General features: G+C 37.0%; 1 protein-coding gene and 1 pseudogene across 3 annotated transcripts in view; both read right to left on the reverse strand.

Annotated features, from left to right (window-relative positions):
- Positions 1-3,330: 3,330 nt before the first annotated feature.
- COG6 (component of oligomeric golgi complex 6) overlaps positions 3,331-16,101 on the reverse strand; it is an 84,667-nt gene continuing 71,896 nt past the window's right edge. For both annotated transcript variants that reach the window (XM_002721095.6, XM_089303678.1), the window contains one exon: positions 3,331-5,436. In XM_002721095.6, the coding sequence (XP_002721141.3) occupies positions 5,289-5,436 (148 nt within the window). In that variant the 3' untranslated portion in view covers positions 3,331-5,288. The remainder of the gene's footprint in view (positions 5,437-16,101) is intronic.
- Positions 7,257-7,811, reverse strand: LOC100356235 (large ribosomal subunit protein uL24 pseudogene; annotated as a pseudogene). Its single transcript, XR_016212918.1, has one exon. The product of XR_016212918.1 is annotated as a large ribosomal subunit protein uL24 pseudogene (transcript).

Below are 16,101 nucleotides of genomic sequence, written 5' to 3' on the forward strand. Positions count from 1 at the left end.
CACCCTCCAATGGCCGCCGCGCTGCGGCCGGCGCACCGCGCTGATCCGATGGCAGGAGCCAGGAGCCAGGTGCTTTTCCTGGTCTCCCATGGGGTGCAGGGCCCAAGCACCTGGGCCATCCTCCACTGCACTCCCTGACCACAGCAGAGAGCTGGCCTGGAAGAGGGGCAACCGGGACAGAATCTGGCGCCCCAACCGGGACTAGAACCCGGTGTGCCGGCGCCGCTAGGCGGAGGATTAGCCTAGTGAGCCGCGGCGCCGGCCTCAATTGACTTTCAATTTTTCTGACCCTTTTCTCTATCTACTCAAAGATGTTTTGAATCCCAAGTGAATTTTTTGTTCTGCAACTCTCATGCCCACAGATATTTCTTATTAGACATCTTATAAAATATAGGTATAAAGTATAACTTTTAGAATTTATAACTTTATAGAAATTTGTTTTATAATTTTTATATTCTCCATGTGTGAAACATTGTTTTCATACTTTAGTTCTTCAGACATATTTTCCTTAACTCCTAAACATTTAAAATAGCTTCAGTCTGTATAGAAAGTTCAGTATCTGGCCTTCCTCAAGGACAGTGTTTATTGACTACTTTTCCAGCCTGTAAGTCATACTTTGGGTGTTTACCTATGTTTTCCTTGAAAAAAATAGATATTTAAATATGATAATGTATCCATTCTGGAAGTCATATACTTCCACTTCATAGCCACTTTATTGCTGCCTTTTAAAATACTTGTGGTTGTGTGTCTTTATGAACTTTTGTATATGTGATTGTGTTTTAATGACTTATTCTGTAAAATCTATGTTTTAATGTTGTGATCACTTAAGTATCTAATCTATTAGCTTGACTATCAGCTAAAGTTTGAATAAAGATTTACTTTCATGCCAATAACTAAAGAATTTCTCAGTTTTAAGTGCTCAGGGTGCATGTTGTGGCATGCCTTCAACATTCAGCCAGGCAAGTTCTGACTTTTTTTCAGCCTCTGTTTCCTACTTGCACAAAAACTCAAGGTCAAGTAGAGGTGAGATCTTGGGGTATCTTTGGTCTTTACTGAGGATGCTCAGAAACACACTCCCAAACATGCACATACACTTTTAGATCCCTAAGAATGTATCACAGTTTCAATGTCCTTGTGAATATCTCATTCCCAAATCTTTTCAGTTACTTTATTATTTGATACAATCATTCATTTCTTCAGGTAGCAGTGACAAAGCATTTATCAATAAATGTGTTAGATACATGTCCTCCAGACAGTGGATTTACACTGGATGAATTTCAAGTAAGATAAAAACAAGCTTTCTGAATGATCACCAGTCAGATAAAATATGAATAATCTGCAAAAAAGGTTCATTCTACCTTTCCTGTTATGAGAAATGCAGGATATTCTTTTCAAAGCTACTACTGAGCTTAGAACAAGGTATGGAATCAATATTAATTAAAACACCACAATGTTCGCTGTTCTGACAAAAATTCAGTGTTTTTTTTTTTTTTAATGACCCAGGTGGGTGTAAGCTTTCAAATAGTTTCCAGAGATTTGGAAAGGTTGATTTTGAGTTTTTTGCAGGCAGGCCAGTTTTGGTGTTGCATTATGGAGGGGCAGAATTTTGCAATTTCTTAATCCATCATTTGTTGCAGAGGTCATCATGCTGTTAGACAATTTTACATCTTGACCAAATAAAGGGACCCAGTCATTGTAATCATCTCAGAATAAAAACTCTAGAGTTCTTGCTTGAAATTTAGTTTGTCTGTGATCTCCAGGACTTCAATAACAAGTATATGCATTCAACTGAGTTAAAAAAGATTGTTATTCATTTTTTCTTCTTACTTACATGCATAAGCACTCTACCAAATTACATTATTTATAATGCATGTAACTACCTCTCTACAAGACAGAGGATTCCCTACTGACATGGTTTGCTAATATTTAAAACTCTGGTATTTATCACAGATCTTGAATCTTAGATGGTACTAAATAAACTTGAATAGTAGTAAGTGATTTTATATATATATATACTATATATTATATATATATTTATATTTTAGTATATATTTTATATATATATACTATATATTATATATATATATATATATATATATACAGGTTGAACATCAATAATCCCAAAAGCCATAATCTGAAACTTCCTGAGCACTTATACAATGCCATGGTGGAAAATTCCACACCTTGATATCATGTGATGGATCAAAGGTACACTAAAATAATTGTATAAATCATATTCAGTCTGTATGTATAAGTAACATAAATGAATTTTGTTTTAGACTTGGTTCCATCCATAGGAAATCACAGTATATATATGAAAATATTCCAAAATTTGAAAGCCGAAGAACTTCTGGTCCTAAGCATTTCAGATAACAGATATTCACCCTGTGTTGAGTTCTAACTTTAGTCAAGGCCTTATGCTAACAAATTACTTAAACAGCCTTTTTTAAGTTGTGAAATATACAATGAGAATTCATATAATAATGAATGTTAAAGAATATTTAAAAAAATAACACATACCAACAACCAAGTCTAACAGAACATGATCATTCATTTCAACAATCCTGTATGTTTATGGTCCATAATCAATTCCTGTTTCCCTTATAGCTTTACAATATGTGTACCCAAAAGTAGTGTATAACTGTTTTATACTTTATAAAATTTTCTATGATTATAATTATCATTATTGATGGGGACACACTATCATAAATGCCTTGTGAGGTGTGTCACTGTGTGAAATCATAGAATGTTTTTATATAAACCTAGATAGGATAGCCCACCATATACCTAGGCTATTTAGTCTCTTACTGATAACACTAGCACTGGATTATGTTTGTTCAGGGGCCATGATGAACAGGACAACATGAGATTAAATCAGGCACAAGAGGTGCTGCAACAGAGATGCAGTAAACAACATATATATGAAGGTTGCTGACAGAATAACACAGCATACTGCTTTACAGTAAATGTTAAATAAGGAATACACGATAAGATAAAACCCACAGTAAATAATAAACCAATGAAACAGTTGTTTATCATTATCAAGTATTATGTACTATACTTAATTTAGCGGCAATACTGTTATACAGCTAACAGCACAGCAAGTATGTTTATGCCAGCATCACCACAACCATATTATCAATGCATAACATATAACATGATTTCCCTATGTCCTAGGAATTTTTCAACTCTGTTATAATCTCATGGTATTCTAATGGTCAGTTCATCATTAACAAAACACTGTTATGAGGCACATAATTATGCTTCCTTTTCCTATTTGCACATTTTCCAAAAACACATTGACAATGTGCAAAAAAACACTCCAAAGACTGCTACTCAAAATAGTTTAATCTTTTGAGTAAATCAGGTAAGAGGTAAAATACATTTTTTTCTAGAAAACAAAGGAATTCACAAATGGTAAAGTGTCAACATTGTTCTCACAGTAGAAATAAGTTATGTAAAATTTAAATTATATTTTATTTTCTTTTACATATCACATTTACTCATTGAAGGAGAAAGACCAAAAATAAAATTTCATACCAGAATGGATGATAGATCATCAATCATTCTTACTCCAAAGAATCATATTAGTTATAAACAATTATAAACTTCAGAGAGGTTAATAAACCATGTTCTACAAATTTTATTATTTACAAATATTTTCAAATAATTAATTTTTGGGGCAGCCGCTGTGGCATAGCAGGTGAAGCTGCCACCTGCAGTGTCAGCATCCTATCTGGTTGATGGTTCGACTCCCAGCTGCTCCATTTCTGGTTCAGCTCTCTGCTAAAAGCCTGGGAAAGCCATAGAAGACAGCCTAAGTCCTTGGGTTCCTGTAACCATGTGGGAAGAAGCTCCTGGCTTCTGGCTTTGGATTGGCACAGCTTTAGGTCATATCCTCATTGCGGCCATTTGGGGAGTGAACCAGCAGATGGAAGACTTGTCTCTCTCTCTGCCTCTGCTTTTTTAACTCTTTCAAATAAATAAATAAATCTTTAAAAAGTCAATTTTTTCCTTTGTGCCTCAGTTTTATCATTCATAAATTAAGGACTACTTTTCTATACCAGGAATTCAATTTTTCTTTTTTTGCTATTAAGAACTGTTAGCCACATCAAACATATTGAGATGCAGTTTTTTAAAAACTACAGTGATTCTGAATCTTGCTCAGTTCAGAGTAACCAATTATATGATCTATGAATAAATAAAGAAGATTCAAGCTTCTCATCATAAAGTAATATCAAAGAAAGGGAAATGCTGATTACCCTGATTTGATCAGTACACAGTATAGAATTATACTGAAATGTCATAATGTAGCCTATAAACATGTACAACTATAGTTAATAAAAAAAATTAAAAGAAAAACAATTCTAAAGTCAGAGGCTAAGCCACAATCTGGGAAGCAGACCTGCTGCCCGCTAGCAACTGTTCTGGCAATCTCTCTGCCGGTATACAAGAAGATCATTGCTTCTTTGTTTTCAACATCAGAGCAAGTTTGTGGATGTAGGGTCCATACTATATAGCAAACACCTATCTTTAAACACGCAGTCCAGGATGTGTACTGACCTAAAACTCAGTTAAAGTGTTAAGCTCTACCTTGAGTTATCCCCAAGGACACCTGACTGGAATCCACTCTATTTAAATGATTTCCCTCTCATTTTTCCTTTTTGCTAACTGCACATCTACATTCACAAGCAAATGTGTAGTCAGTTATGTACAATGCGGAACTCCCTGCTATGTACATAAGCAGCACAATCCACCATCCTTTGTCTTTCTTCTAACAATTTCAGGCAGTTATTTTGGGGACAAAGACACAGGTAGGATTCAAAAAAGCTATGAAGCAAAACCACTAACATTAGTAACCAATAAGAAAGGGCATGAATCTTTAGATAAAGAGATATTTATTAGGAAATATCCTCATACTAATTGTTAAGTGCAGACAATTTTTATATGCTATTAATTTTAAAATAGTCTTAAAAACATTTGCACCTCTCATCTTCCTTTTGTCATACACTTATGTTACAGAATCAATAAGAAATTGCAGAGATAGAAAGGCAGGTAACAACGTATAGAGCATCTCTAAAAAAAGTCAGATATGGAGCAGTACGAACTCAGGCCAACATGTTATCTTACTTTCAGTTTATTGAGAAAAAAGGAAATTATTTCAACCTACAGTTGCACATTACAAATAAAATTCTATCAAATTTAAAAGTGAAAATTAATAGCCTTAAAAATGACAATCTTTAGTGTTCTAGGGATGTAAAACCTCGCCAACAAAATAAACAACACAATCAGGAAAGAAGTGTCTGCACTTGCTGTGGCGATCGGTGTAGAATGCTCTCTGGATCTTTGTATTCATTGATGGGATTCATCACGGCTGCATACACTTCACCATAGGCTCTGCAGACTAATTCTGTGGACTGTTTTATGATCTGCTCTCTATTGACAAACAAACAAAGCATAAACACATCATCTGAAAAGAAAGTGTTCCTAAGAAACTAAGAAATTCATTTCAATGCATTTCAAAAAATGGGAAAATTTCATATTCAATGCATCGCATCTTCATAATTATCACACATAATTATCACACTATTAATAACCACTGACAATCTACACAATTTATTTTGATTTAATTTTTATGATTGATTAACTTCTCATTACTCTGTAGGTCCCAGAGGACAATGACTGCCTTGCTTACTGCTGAAGCCTTATGGCAAGTGCCTTGTATAAGTACACTGTTAAACAAGAAACACAAACTGTACCCACCAGCAAGGTATTGATATTACAAAAACAAATGATAACACATTATCTTTATTTTCATGAAAGGAGGAAGCTTACAATCAAATTTGTCAACACATTTTGTCTCAAGCATGCTTACAATATATTGTCCTTTACCTACATCTCCAACAGTAAAAAACCATATCCCCTTGATTTCTCTTCATCTACCAGATCACTGGAATAAACTGTGATATCTGCCTAGAATCACAGTATTGTCATGAAGACACATTTCTATAAAAGCATATACAATAATAATACAGTCTTTCAAATGTTTTTAAAAATTATTCAGCCAAGATAACCAGAATTCAGTTCATTAAATCAGCATCAACTCTCATATTTTATGTTATTTACTATCATCAGCTACTTGCATTATTCATATATATATATCTATTCATAAAACAATGACATTTTTCCTAAGTATCCTCACCAGCATTTGTTACTTTTTGATTTTTGGATGATAGCTATTATAAAGGGGGTGGGGTGAAACCTCACTGTTGTTTTTATTTGCATTTCCCGAGTGGATAGTGATACTGAGCATCTTTTCATGTGTCAATTGGCCATTCGTATTTCACCATTTGAAAAACGCCTGCTCATATCCTTTACCAATTTCTTAACTACATTGTTTAGTTTGTTGTAGTTGAGTTTCTTGAATTCTTTATGTATTCTGGATATTAATCTTCCATCAGATATAAAGATTACAAATATTTTCTCCTATTCTGTTGGTTGCCTCTTCACTTTGTTATATGTTTCCTTTGCTCTGCTTTATGTAATCCCATTTGTTTATTTTTGCTTTTATTGCCTGTGCTTCTGGAGTCTTATCCAGCAAGTCATTGCCTATGCCAATGTCTTTTAGTATTTCCCCTATGTTTTCCTCTAGTAATTTGATGGTTTCAGATTTAGGTTTAGATCCTTGATGCGCTGAGTTGATTTTTCTTTAGCATATAATGTAAGGGTCTTAATTCATACTTCTGCATGTGAAGATCCAATTTTCCCAACACCACTGGTTGAAGAGGCTATTCCTTCATCAGAGAGGGAGTAATTTTAGCTCATTTTTCAAAGACTAGTTGGTTGTGGACGTGTGGATTAATCTCTGGGGTTCTAACATCTTCCATTGGTAACAATGTCTATTTTTGTGCCAGTGCCAGGATTATTTTGATTACAATTACCTGGTAAGATGTCTTAAAATCTAATATTGTGATGCCTTCTGCTGTGTTTTTATTGTTTAATATTGCTTTAGCTAATTGGGGGTCTCTTCTGTTTCCATAAGAATTTCAGGGCTGTTTTTTTCTATTCTGATTGGGATTGCATGGAATCTGTACATTGCTTTGGGAAGTATTAACATTTTATTGATATTACTTCTTCCAAAGCATGAACATGTAGGATTTTTGCATTTTTTGTGTGACTTCTTCTATTTCTTTCCTTAATATTTTGTATTTTCAATGTAAAGCTCTTTCACATCCTTGGTTAAGTTCATCCCAACATTTATTTATTTATTTATTTTTCATTTCAGTTTTTAATGAAAGTTGCATATATAAGATGATTTTATTCTTGTATCTTCTCAATAGTTTCTTCCTTGTATTTGCCCTTCTCCTTTCCTACTTGACGAGACTTGGCTTTCTGTTCCAGGATCTTTTTGCAGTCTTTGTCCAGCTTTAGCCTAGTGATAACCACCTTGCTGGGGTGAATGCCCACATGGACAGTTGTGCCATTGGCCTTTTCTCACTGCACCCGCTCAATGTAGATGACGTATTTCTTCCTGTAAACTTGGACTACTTTGCCAATTTGCTGACCCTTGTAGTGTCCTCGCACAACTTGCACTTCATCATCCTTTTGGATAGGCATGGATCGCACGTTGTACTTCTGTCTCAGCTCTTTGGAAAGGGGAGAAGACATAATCTTCCGGCGAATGTGGGAAGGGGCATTGAAATGTCTTTTCTGGTTCTTGCTCTGATCAGAAGTCACAAAGGGATTGAACTTCATTTTGGCAGCTGCCGCTCTGGCGATGGCCACCAAAGGCTATCCCAACATATTTAAATTATTTTGTAGCTATTGTGAATGCAACTGATTTTACAAGTTCCTTCTCAGATACATCTTTGTTTGAGCATACAAAGACTTGATTTTTCTTTGTTGACTTTATATCCTGCAACATTGCTAAACTTTCTTATGAGTTCCAATACTCTCTTAGTAGACTCTTTTAGCTCCCCTATGCATAGGATCATATCATCTGCAAAGGGGGACAATTTGATTTCCTCCTTTCCCAGTTGTATTCCTTTGATTTCTTTTTCCTGTCTAATGGCTCTGACTAAAATTTCCACAACTAGACTCATGGTGAGAGTAGGCATTCTTGTCTGGTTCCAGATCTAAGTAGAAATCCTTCCAGCTTTTCCCTATTCAATATGATGCTGGCTGTGGGTTTGTCATATATTCCTTAGATTCTGGTGAGCTATATTCCATATGAACAATTTGTTTAAAGTTTGTATCATGAAAGGAAGTTGTATTTTATCAAATGAATTCTTTGCAGCTACTGAGATAAGCATATGGTTTTTATTCTATAATTTGTTAATGTGATTTACAAACATTATGAAAGACAGTGTGGCAATTCTTCAGAAATATGAAAATAAATCTACCATAAGACCCAGCCATCCCAATCCTGGGAATTTACCCAAAAGTAATAAAAGAAGCATATGAAAAATTTATCTGTATTCCCAAGTTTCTAGCAGCTCAATGCACAATAGATAAGACATGGAATCAATCCACATGTCCATCAACTAACAACTAGATAATGTGGTATATGTACATGATTAAATACTACTCAGCCATAAAAAAAGAATGAAAATCTGGAGATCATTATGCTTAGTGAAATAAGCCAGTTCTAAAATGAAAAATGTTTTCTCTGATTTGTGGTAGCTAACATATAGAGTACAAAATATGCAATGTGTATGAGTGAAATTGACATTTTGTGATTTAGTTTTTGTTTATAGCTCGTCTGTACTCCTGAGGAACAGTGGTTTTTCTATTTAGTACTTGTTGAATTCTATATTTAGTGGAGGGTTAAGCTTGTTATTATTATAAGTAAATTGAAAGGGAAGGAGGAAGAAAGGGAGTATCATTATGTTCCTAAAATTTTATCTACAAACCACATTGAATTTGCAAAATATAGTTAAAATTTAAAAAAAAGAAAAAAATAATTTGAAAAAATGTATGTCACTGCAAAAATGAAAAGAAAAACAAGAAACGAAGAAAGACAAAGGGAGGGAGTGAGGGGAGGGAGGGATAGAGGGAGGGTAGGGAGGGAAGTATCATTATGTTCTTAAAGTTGTATATATGAAATACATTAAATTTGTTCCTTTTATATAAATAATAAAGAACACTGACACTAACTTTATGGTTTTTATAAATACTAAATTAAACAAGTATCTTTCAATCCTTACTTCCAAACCTATTTTTCTTGCAGTTTCCTATTTCATTTAATATAATAACAATATCCCATAACCTCAGGGTTCTAATGATCACTTGCCTGGAGTATACAGAACACTCCTATGTGGTCTTCCTTCTTCCCATCTCTTCTATAGTTGATCCATCATAAGCACTGCTATAGATGAATCTTTATACAGCATACTTTTTATCATGGCTCACTATTATTGGGGTCTTCAAGGAGCTTCAATGGCTTACTTTGGTTTCAGAGAAGTCAACATTCCTTCCATATCATTCAAAATCGCTAATAACATCTTCATCACTATTCTCAACTTCTCTGTTCCCTCTACCTTGCCCTTGCTGACCTCACACTTTCCCATATGCCTAGAATTCCTCTTTTCATCACTTCTAAATTCTCTTAATAATGTGCAGCAAAAATATGATCTCATCCATGAGATCTTCCCTGATCTTCAGAACTACAAAGAATTACTTTCTTTTTGGAACATTCATGTACTTCTTCTTTTCTTTTCTTTTTTTTTTTTTTTTTTTTTGACAGAGTGGACAGTGAGAGAGAGAGAGAGAGACAGACAGAAAGAAAGGTCTTCCTTTTGCCGTTGGTTCACCCTCCAATGGCCACCGCGGCCGGCGCATTGCAGCCGGCGCACCACGCTGATCCAAAGGCAGGAGCCAGGTGCTTCTCCTGGTCTCCCATGTGGGTGCAGGGCCCAAGCACTTGGGCCATCCTCCACTGCACTCCCGGGCCACAGCAGAGAGCTGGCCTGGAAGAGGGGCAACCGGGACAGAATCCTGCACCCCAACCGGGACTAGAACCCAGTGTGCCAGCGCCGCTAGGCGGAGGATTAGCCTGTTGAGCCGTGATGCCGGCCTCCTTTATTATCCTAAAATATTAAACTTCTACATTTTCTTGATTCTCAGAACCTAACCAAAACCTTTGTGTTGGGGAAGGGGATGGCTGGACACTGAATGAATACAATAACTTCAATATGAACAAATTTCAAAACATCAAAATGAACTCTAAAATGCTTAGGGGGTAGGCATTTAATTTGCAGGTTAAGACATGCACATCCCACATTAGGATACTTGGGTTTGATACCTAGCTCTTGTTCCTGACTCCAGCTACCTGGTAATAATGACCCACGCAGGCAGCAGTTACCGCTCAGGTGGTTGAGTTCCTGTCACACATGTGGAAGTTCTGGATGGAGTAACTGGCACTTAGCTTCAACCCAGCCCAGCTCAGCCCTGGTCACTGCCGGCATCTGAGGATTAACTCAATGATGGGACCTGTCTGTCTCTCAATTAAAGTTGCTTAAAAATACTTAGGATTACAGAAACATATGATGTTCACATTGCAGTTGTCCTGCAAAACTTCAAGTAATTTCATATTGTTCATGTTCATATATCCTTTAACACGCAGTATATTTTGAGTATATTTTGAATGTGACAGGTGATAAGTCAATATTAGTGAATACTTAGGAGGGAGAAAAAAAGTAACTTTTTAATTTATGGAGCCTTATTCTGGACTCATGAGCCACCACCTTTTCATACATTAATGGCAATTTCATATAGTCAAGAGTATAGTTACACAACTGACCAATCTAACATGATAGTAATGGTGGTAATAACACTGTGTTAGTTGTCATACAAATGAATGCCTTCAAGTCATCTTCAATAAAACACCCATTAATCTGTTTTTATAAGAATTATGTTCTTTTGGAATAATAATGACTGAATGATATATTTGTTAGACTATTTGTGGGAATAAATCAATCTAGAAAAGAACAAAAATAGGCCGGCGCCGCAGCTCACTAGGCTAATCCTCCGCCTGCGGCGCTGGCATTCCGGTTGGGGGGCCGGTTCTGTCGCAGTTGCTTCTCTTCCAGTCCAGCTCTCTGCTGTGGCCCGGGGAAGGCAGTGGAGGATGGACCAAGTACTTGGGCCCTGCACCCGCATGGGAGACCAGGAGGAAGCACCTGGCTCCTGGCTTTGGATCGGTGCAGCACACCAGCCACAGCGGCCATTTGTGGGGTGAACCAACGGAAGGAAGACCTTTCACTCTGTCTCTCTCTAACTCTGCCTGTCAAAAAAAAAAAAAAAAAAAAAAGTTGGATAGAAAGAGAAGGGAAGTCCACTTCTGATCTTAGATCATCTGTACCCCATTCTGATGGAGTCTGAAATTTTGGAAAGTTTGAGAAACATGACATTTTCCAAAACTTGCTAAACGTTCTAAAATCACAGAAGGTACATTGAATAAATTCTCTGAGCAGAGTGGAGTGACATTACTAGTTGCACTCTTTCCACTGGAAGGGATGATGGTAGGAACTGGCTTGGAAAGCCACTAAACCAAATGAGGCTTCAAGGTATTTTTTGATCTATTGATTGGTGATCCTTCCTATAATTAATTGAGCTTAACAATGAATCTATCAAAGTGATACAAAAAAATTTTCATAAATGAAATAGAAAAATATGAAAAACTGGTATTTTGAACTTTGTTAGCTATGTTTTTTTATTTAGTTAAGAGGTGGGGGGAGAAAGAGGGAGAGGAGTGGAAAGGAAAAGATGGGTAGGGAGAGGAGGCGAAAGGAGGGGAGGGGAAGGGAGAGGAGGGAAAGGAAAGGAGGAGGAGAGAAGAAAGGAAGGGAAGGGGAGAGGAGGGGAGAGTGAAGGGAAAAGGAGAGGAGAAAGGAGCGAAGAGGAAGGGAGGTCAGAGGACAGAAGGTATGATATGAGTGAATCCATCTCCTGGTTCATTTCCCAAATATCTGAAATGCCAGGACAAGGCTGGGCCAAAGTCAGTTACTGGGAACTCAGGTCTCCCATGAGGACTGCATGGGAGTCCTACTTGGGCCATCACTGCTGCCATGCAGGGTCTGCACTGGCAGGAAGGTTAACTCAGGAGTCAGGGCCAGGAATCAAATCCAAGAACTATGATATGGGATGTGGGCATCTCTTTTAATTTTTTTTTTTTTTAATTTTTTTGACAGAGTGGACAGTGAGAGAGAGAGACAGAGAGAAAGGTCTTCCTTTGCCGTTGGTTCACCCCCCAATGGTCACCGCACCGGTGCACCGCGCTGATCCAAAGGCAGGAGCCAGGTACTTCTCCTGGTCTCCCATGGGGTACAGGGCCCAAGCACTTGGGCCATCCTCCACTGCACTCCCGGGCCACAGCAGAGAGCTGGCCTGGAAGAGGGGCAACCGGGACAGAATCCGGCGCCCTGACCGGGACTAGAACCCGGTGTGCTGGTGCCGCAAGGTGAAGGATTAGCCTATTGAGCCGCAGCGCTGGCCGGGACGTGGGCATCTTAATCAGAGTCTTATAACTAGTATAAATGCCTGTCGCAGATAAAAATATATGTTTAATAACCCATTTTCCAACAAGTCAGGTGCTGGATTTTATAAGCAGCATTTCAGGGGCCACTGCTGTCACACAGTGGGTTAAACCATGGCTTCCACTGCCAACATCTCATAATGGAATGCCAATTAAGAATCCCAGATTATCAGTTTACAATCTGGTTCCATGCTAATGTTCCATGCTAATCAAGCCAAATCGCTAAGTGGGAGATCCAGATGGAGTTCTGGGCTCCCAGCTTTGGCCTGGCCCAGCACCAGGGGTTAGAACCATTTGGGGAATGAAACAGCAGATAGAAGATCTCTCTCTGGCTCTCCCTCTCTCATTCTACTTCTCAAATAAACACATACATACATACATACATCTTTAGCAACAAACAACAAAAGAAATAGTGCTTTTTGTTCTTTATACAAAGAATATTTAATAGAGGCTTTTAGGAAATGTACAAAGAATTAATTACTATACCTCATCTTCCAGAAACTCTACTAGACCTAGACAAAATGTACATTTTGGTAATATTTAAAGATTACACAGAAATAAGGCTATTACTTCTCTTAAGAAATTTAAAATCAGAATAAGATGGAATAGTGAATAGAAAATAATTTTTGAAAATTCAGAACTGGTAAATGTAGAGTGACCTATTGAAAACTCTAAAGTAATGGACTGTAAATTTTATTTTTAAGTCTTAAAGGTGAAAAATTTTAAACTCACTCAGTTAGCTGTAACTCACGGTACACTGTTTCTAAGCAAAATCATTTTATAAAAGTCTAAATTCACACCACAGCTGCTAACCCATAATTCTGCAAAGAAATCCAGGATAAAGCAATACTGCTAAGACACTGATAATTAAATAAAATCAAGCCAAATAATCCAAGAAAGAGCTTATAACTGATTTTAAAGGGTGATATTTGATGGCATAGAGCTTATTCATTCAGATTATGAAGCTGATAGGATTAAGGACAAGATTAAAACATGAAAGTGGAGGCCAGCATTGTGGAATAGCAAGTAAACCTGCTTGGCCTACAATGCTGCATGACATACAGATGCCAGTTCATGTTCTGTCAATGGCCAGCAAAAAGCAGTGGAAGATGACACAAGTATTTGGGCTCCTGCAATCATGTGGGAGACTCAGATGAAGCTCTTGGCTCCTGGCTTTGGCCTGGCCCAGCCCTCATTGTTGTGACCATATGGGGTGTGAAGCAGCAGATGGAAGTTCTCCGACTTTTAAATAAATAAATATTTTTGAAAAATTAAACATGAACATGGGTATGCTGCAGAAAAAAGAGCAAAATCGTGAGAGAAAATGTAGTCTTTCATATAGTGGGAAGAAGATGAAGGAAAAGGAACTGTTTCTTCCGCTCTACAGGAAAGCTCTAAAATCAACATTATAGAAATACAATGGAAAGGAGATTCTCTAAAATGAGTCTGAATAAAATCCAAAGGAGAAACTCAATTGATAGCACCAAGTCCAATTTCTGGACAAATGTAAGAGTTCATCCATCTAATACTGTTAAAGCCAGGTCCACAAACTCAATTTCATTAAGTGTTTTCTCATGAACCCTATACCATGGAGTAGAGACGAAATGGTACATTGGAGGAAAGTGCTGTCTGAAGACTTGGATTGAAGCTCTTCTACTTACTACTGTTGCCTTCAACAAGTAATTTAACTTTTCCTAGCTAATTTTTCCACTGTAAAGTGAAGTAATTCATTAGTTAGTCCTTAGAAGGTACAATAGCTTTTCAGCTGTTCCACTGAGAGTTAAGGGTATTTAAATTCTGTGTGTCTGCCTGTCTAGTGACATGAACACATTCACATCCACACTCATATATACATATATATACAGTATTTTGGGAAGTTGGGATCCATAGATATTGATTTGTAATAAGCATGTCAGTTATTTGTATATACGTTTCTGTAGTGTCAAAAACTTCTATTATTTTGCCATTCTACTACCCCATCCTTTAAATTTCTAATAATAACTCTGTACATTCATTCTATTTATTTATAAATATAAATGGAACAGATTTCATGTATTTCAAATACAGTTTTAAGAACAGAATGATACTTCATACCCTTGCTTCTCCCTCCCTTCCCCTTAATTTTTTTTCATTTTGCAATGATATACTTTTAAAAAAAAAGATTTATTATTTATTTGAATAGAAGAGCTACAGAGAGGCAGAGGCAGAGAGAGGAAGAGACAGAGAGGTGTCTTCCATCTACTGATTCACTCCCCAGGTGGCTGCAATGACCAGAATTGAGCAAATCCGAAGCCAGGAGACAGGAGCTTCCTCTGGGTCTCCCATGCGAGTGCAGGTGCCCAAGGACATGGGTCATCTTCTATTGCTTTTGCAGGCCCTAGCAGAGAGCTGGATTGGAAGTGGAGCACCCAGGACTCAAACCAGTACCTATATGGGGTGCTGGCACTGCAGGTAGCTGCTTTACCTGCTAAAAAAAACAGCGCTGGCCCCAATGATATACTTCCAATTTACTTGATTGTCACAGCTTAATCTCCCACTAAATGATAAATTCAAAGTAGTAATAAGAGTATTGACAAAGACCATAAAAACTAATCAAATTTCCAAATGTCAATTCCACTCATATACGTTACCTTTTTTGGACTCTATATATTAGCTACCATAAATAAGAAGAAACATGGTATTTGGGTTTTTGGAATTAGCTTATTTCACTAAGCATAACTGTCTCCAACTGTATCCATTTTGTTGTGAAAGACAGATTTCATTCCTTTTATGGCTAAGTAATACTGCATAATGCACTCTATCTAGTCATTATATTCAGTTGATGTACATCCAGATTGATTCCGTATCTTATCTATTGTGAATAGAGATTCTAAAAAATGAGAGTTCAAGTAACCTTGTCACATGCTGATTTCACTTCCTTTGGATAAATTCTTAGGAATGGGGTGGCTGAATCATATGGCAGAGTAATTTTCAATTTTCTGAGGAATCTCCATACTGTCTTCCCTAACAGGTATAATAGTTTACATTCCCACCAACAGGGTATTAGGGTACTTTTCTGCTATATCCTCACCAGCATTTGTTATTTTTGGATTCAGGTGAAATTTAATATAAACTTGCATTTCCCTGGTGGGTAGTGATACTGAGCATCTTTACATGTGTCAATTGGCCATTTGTACGCCATCCTTTGAAAAATGCCTGTTCATATCTTCAGTCCATTCTTAACTGGATTGTTACGATGTTGTTGAGTTTAAGCGCCTTATACATTCTGGTTATTAATCTGTTATTAGAAATATACATTGCAAATATTTTCTTCCATTCTGTCAGCTGCCTCTTCACTTTGCTGCATGTCTCCTTTGCTGTGTACAAGCTTCTTAGCTTGATATAAATCCATGTGTCTATTTTTGCTTTCATTGCCTGGGCTCCAGAAGGCTAATATTACCCATGCCAAGGTCTTTCAGTGTTCCCCCAGTTTTTCTCTAGTATTTAATAGTTTCAGGTCTGAGGTATAGAGCCTTGATCCACTGTTGAGTTGATTTTTATATAAGCTGTAAAGTAGGATTCTCATT

This window comes from Oryctolagus cuniculus, chromosome 9 (assembly GCF_051225735.1).
Source record: "Oryctolagus cuniculus isolate XC-2025 breed Fujian yellow rabbit chromosome 9, ASM5122573v1, whole genome shotgun sequence".
NCBI lineage: Eukaryota > Metazoa > Chordata > Mammalia > Lagomorpha > Leporidae > Oryctolagus > Oryctolagus cuniculus.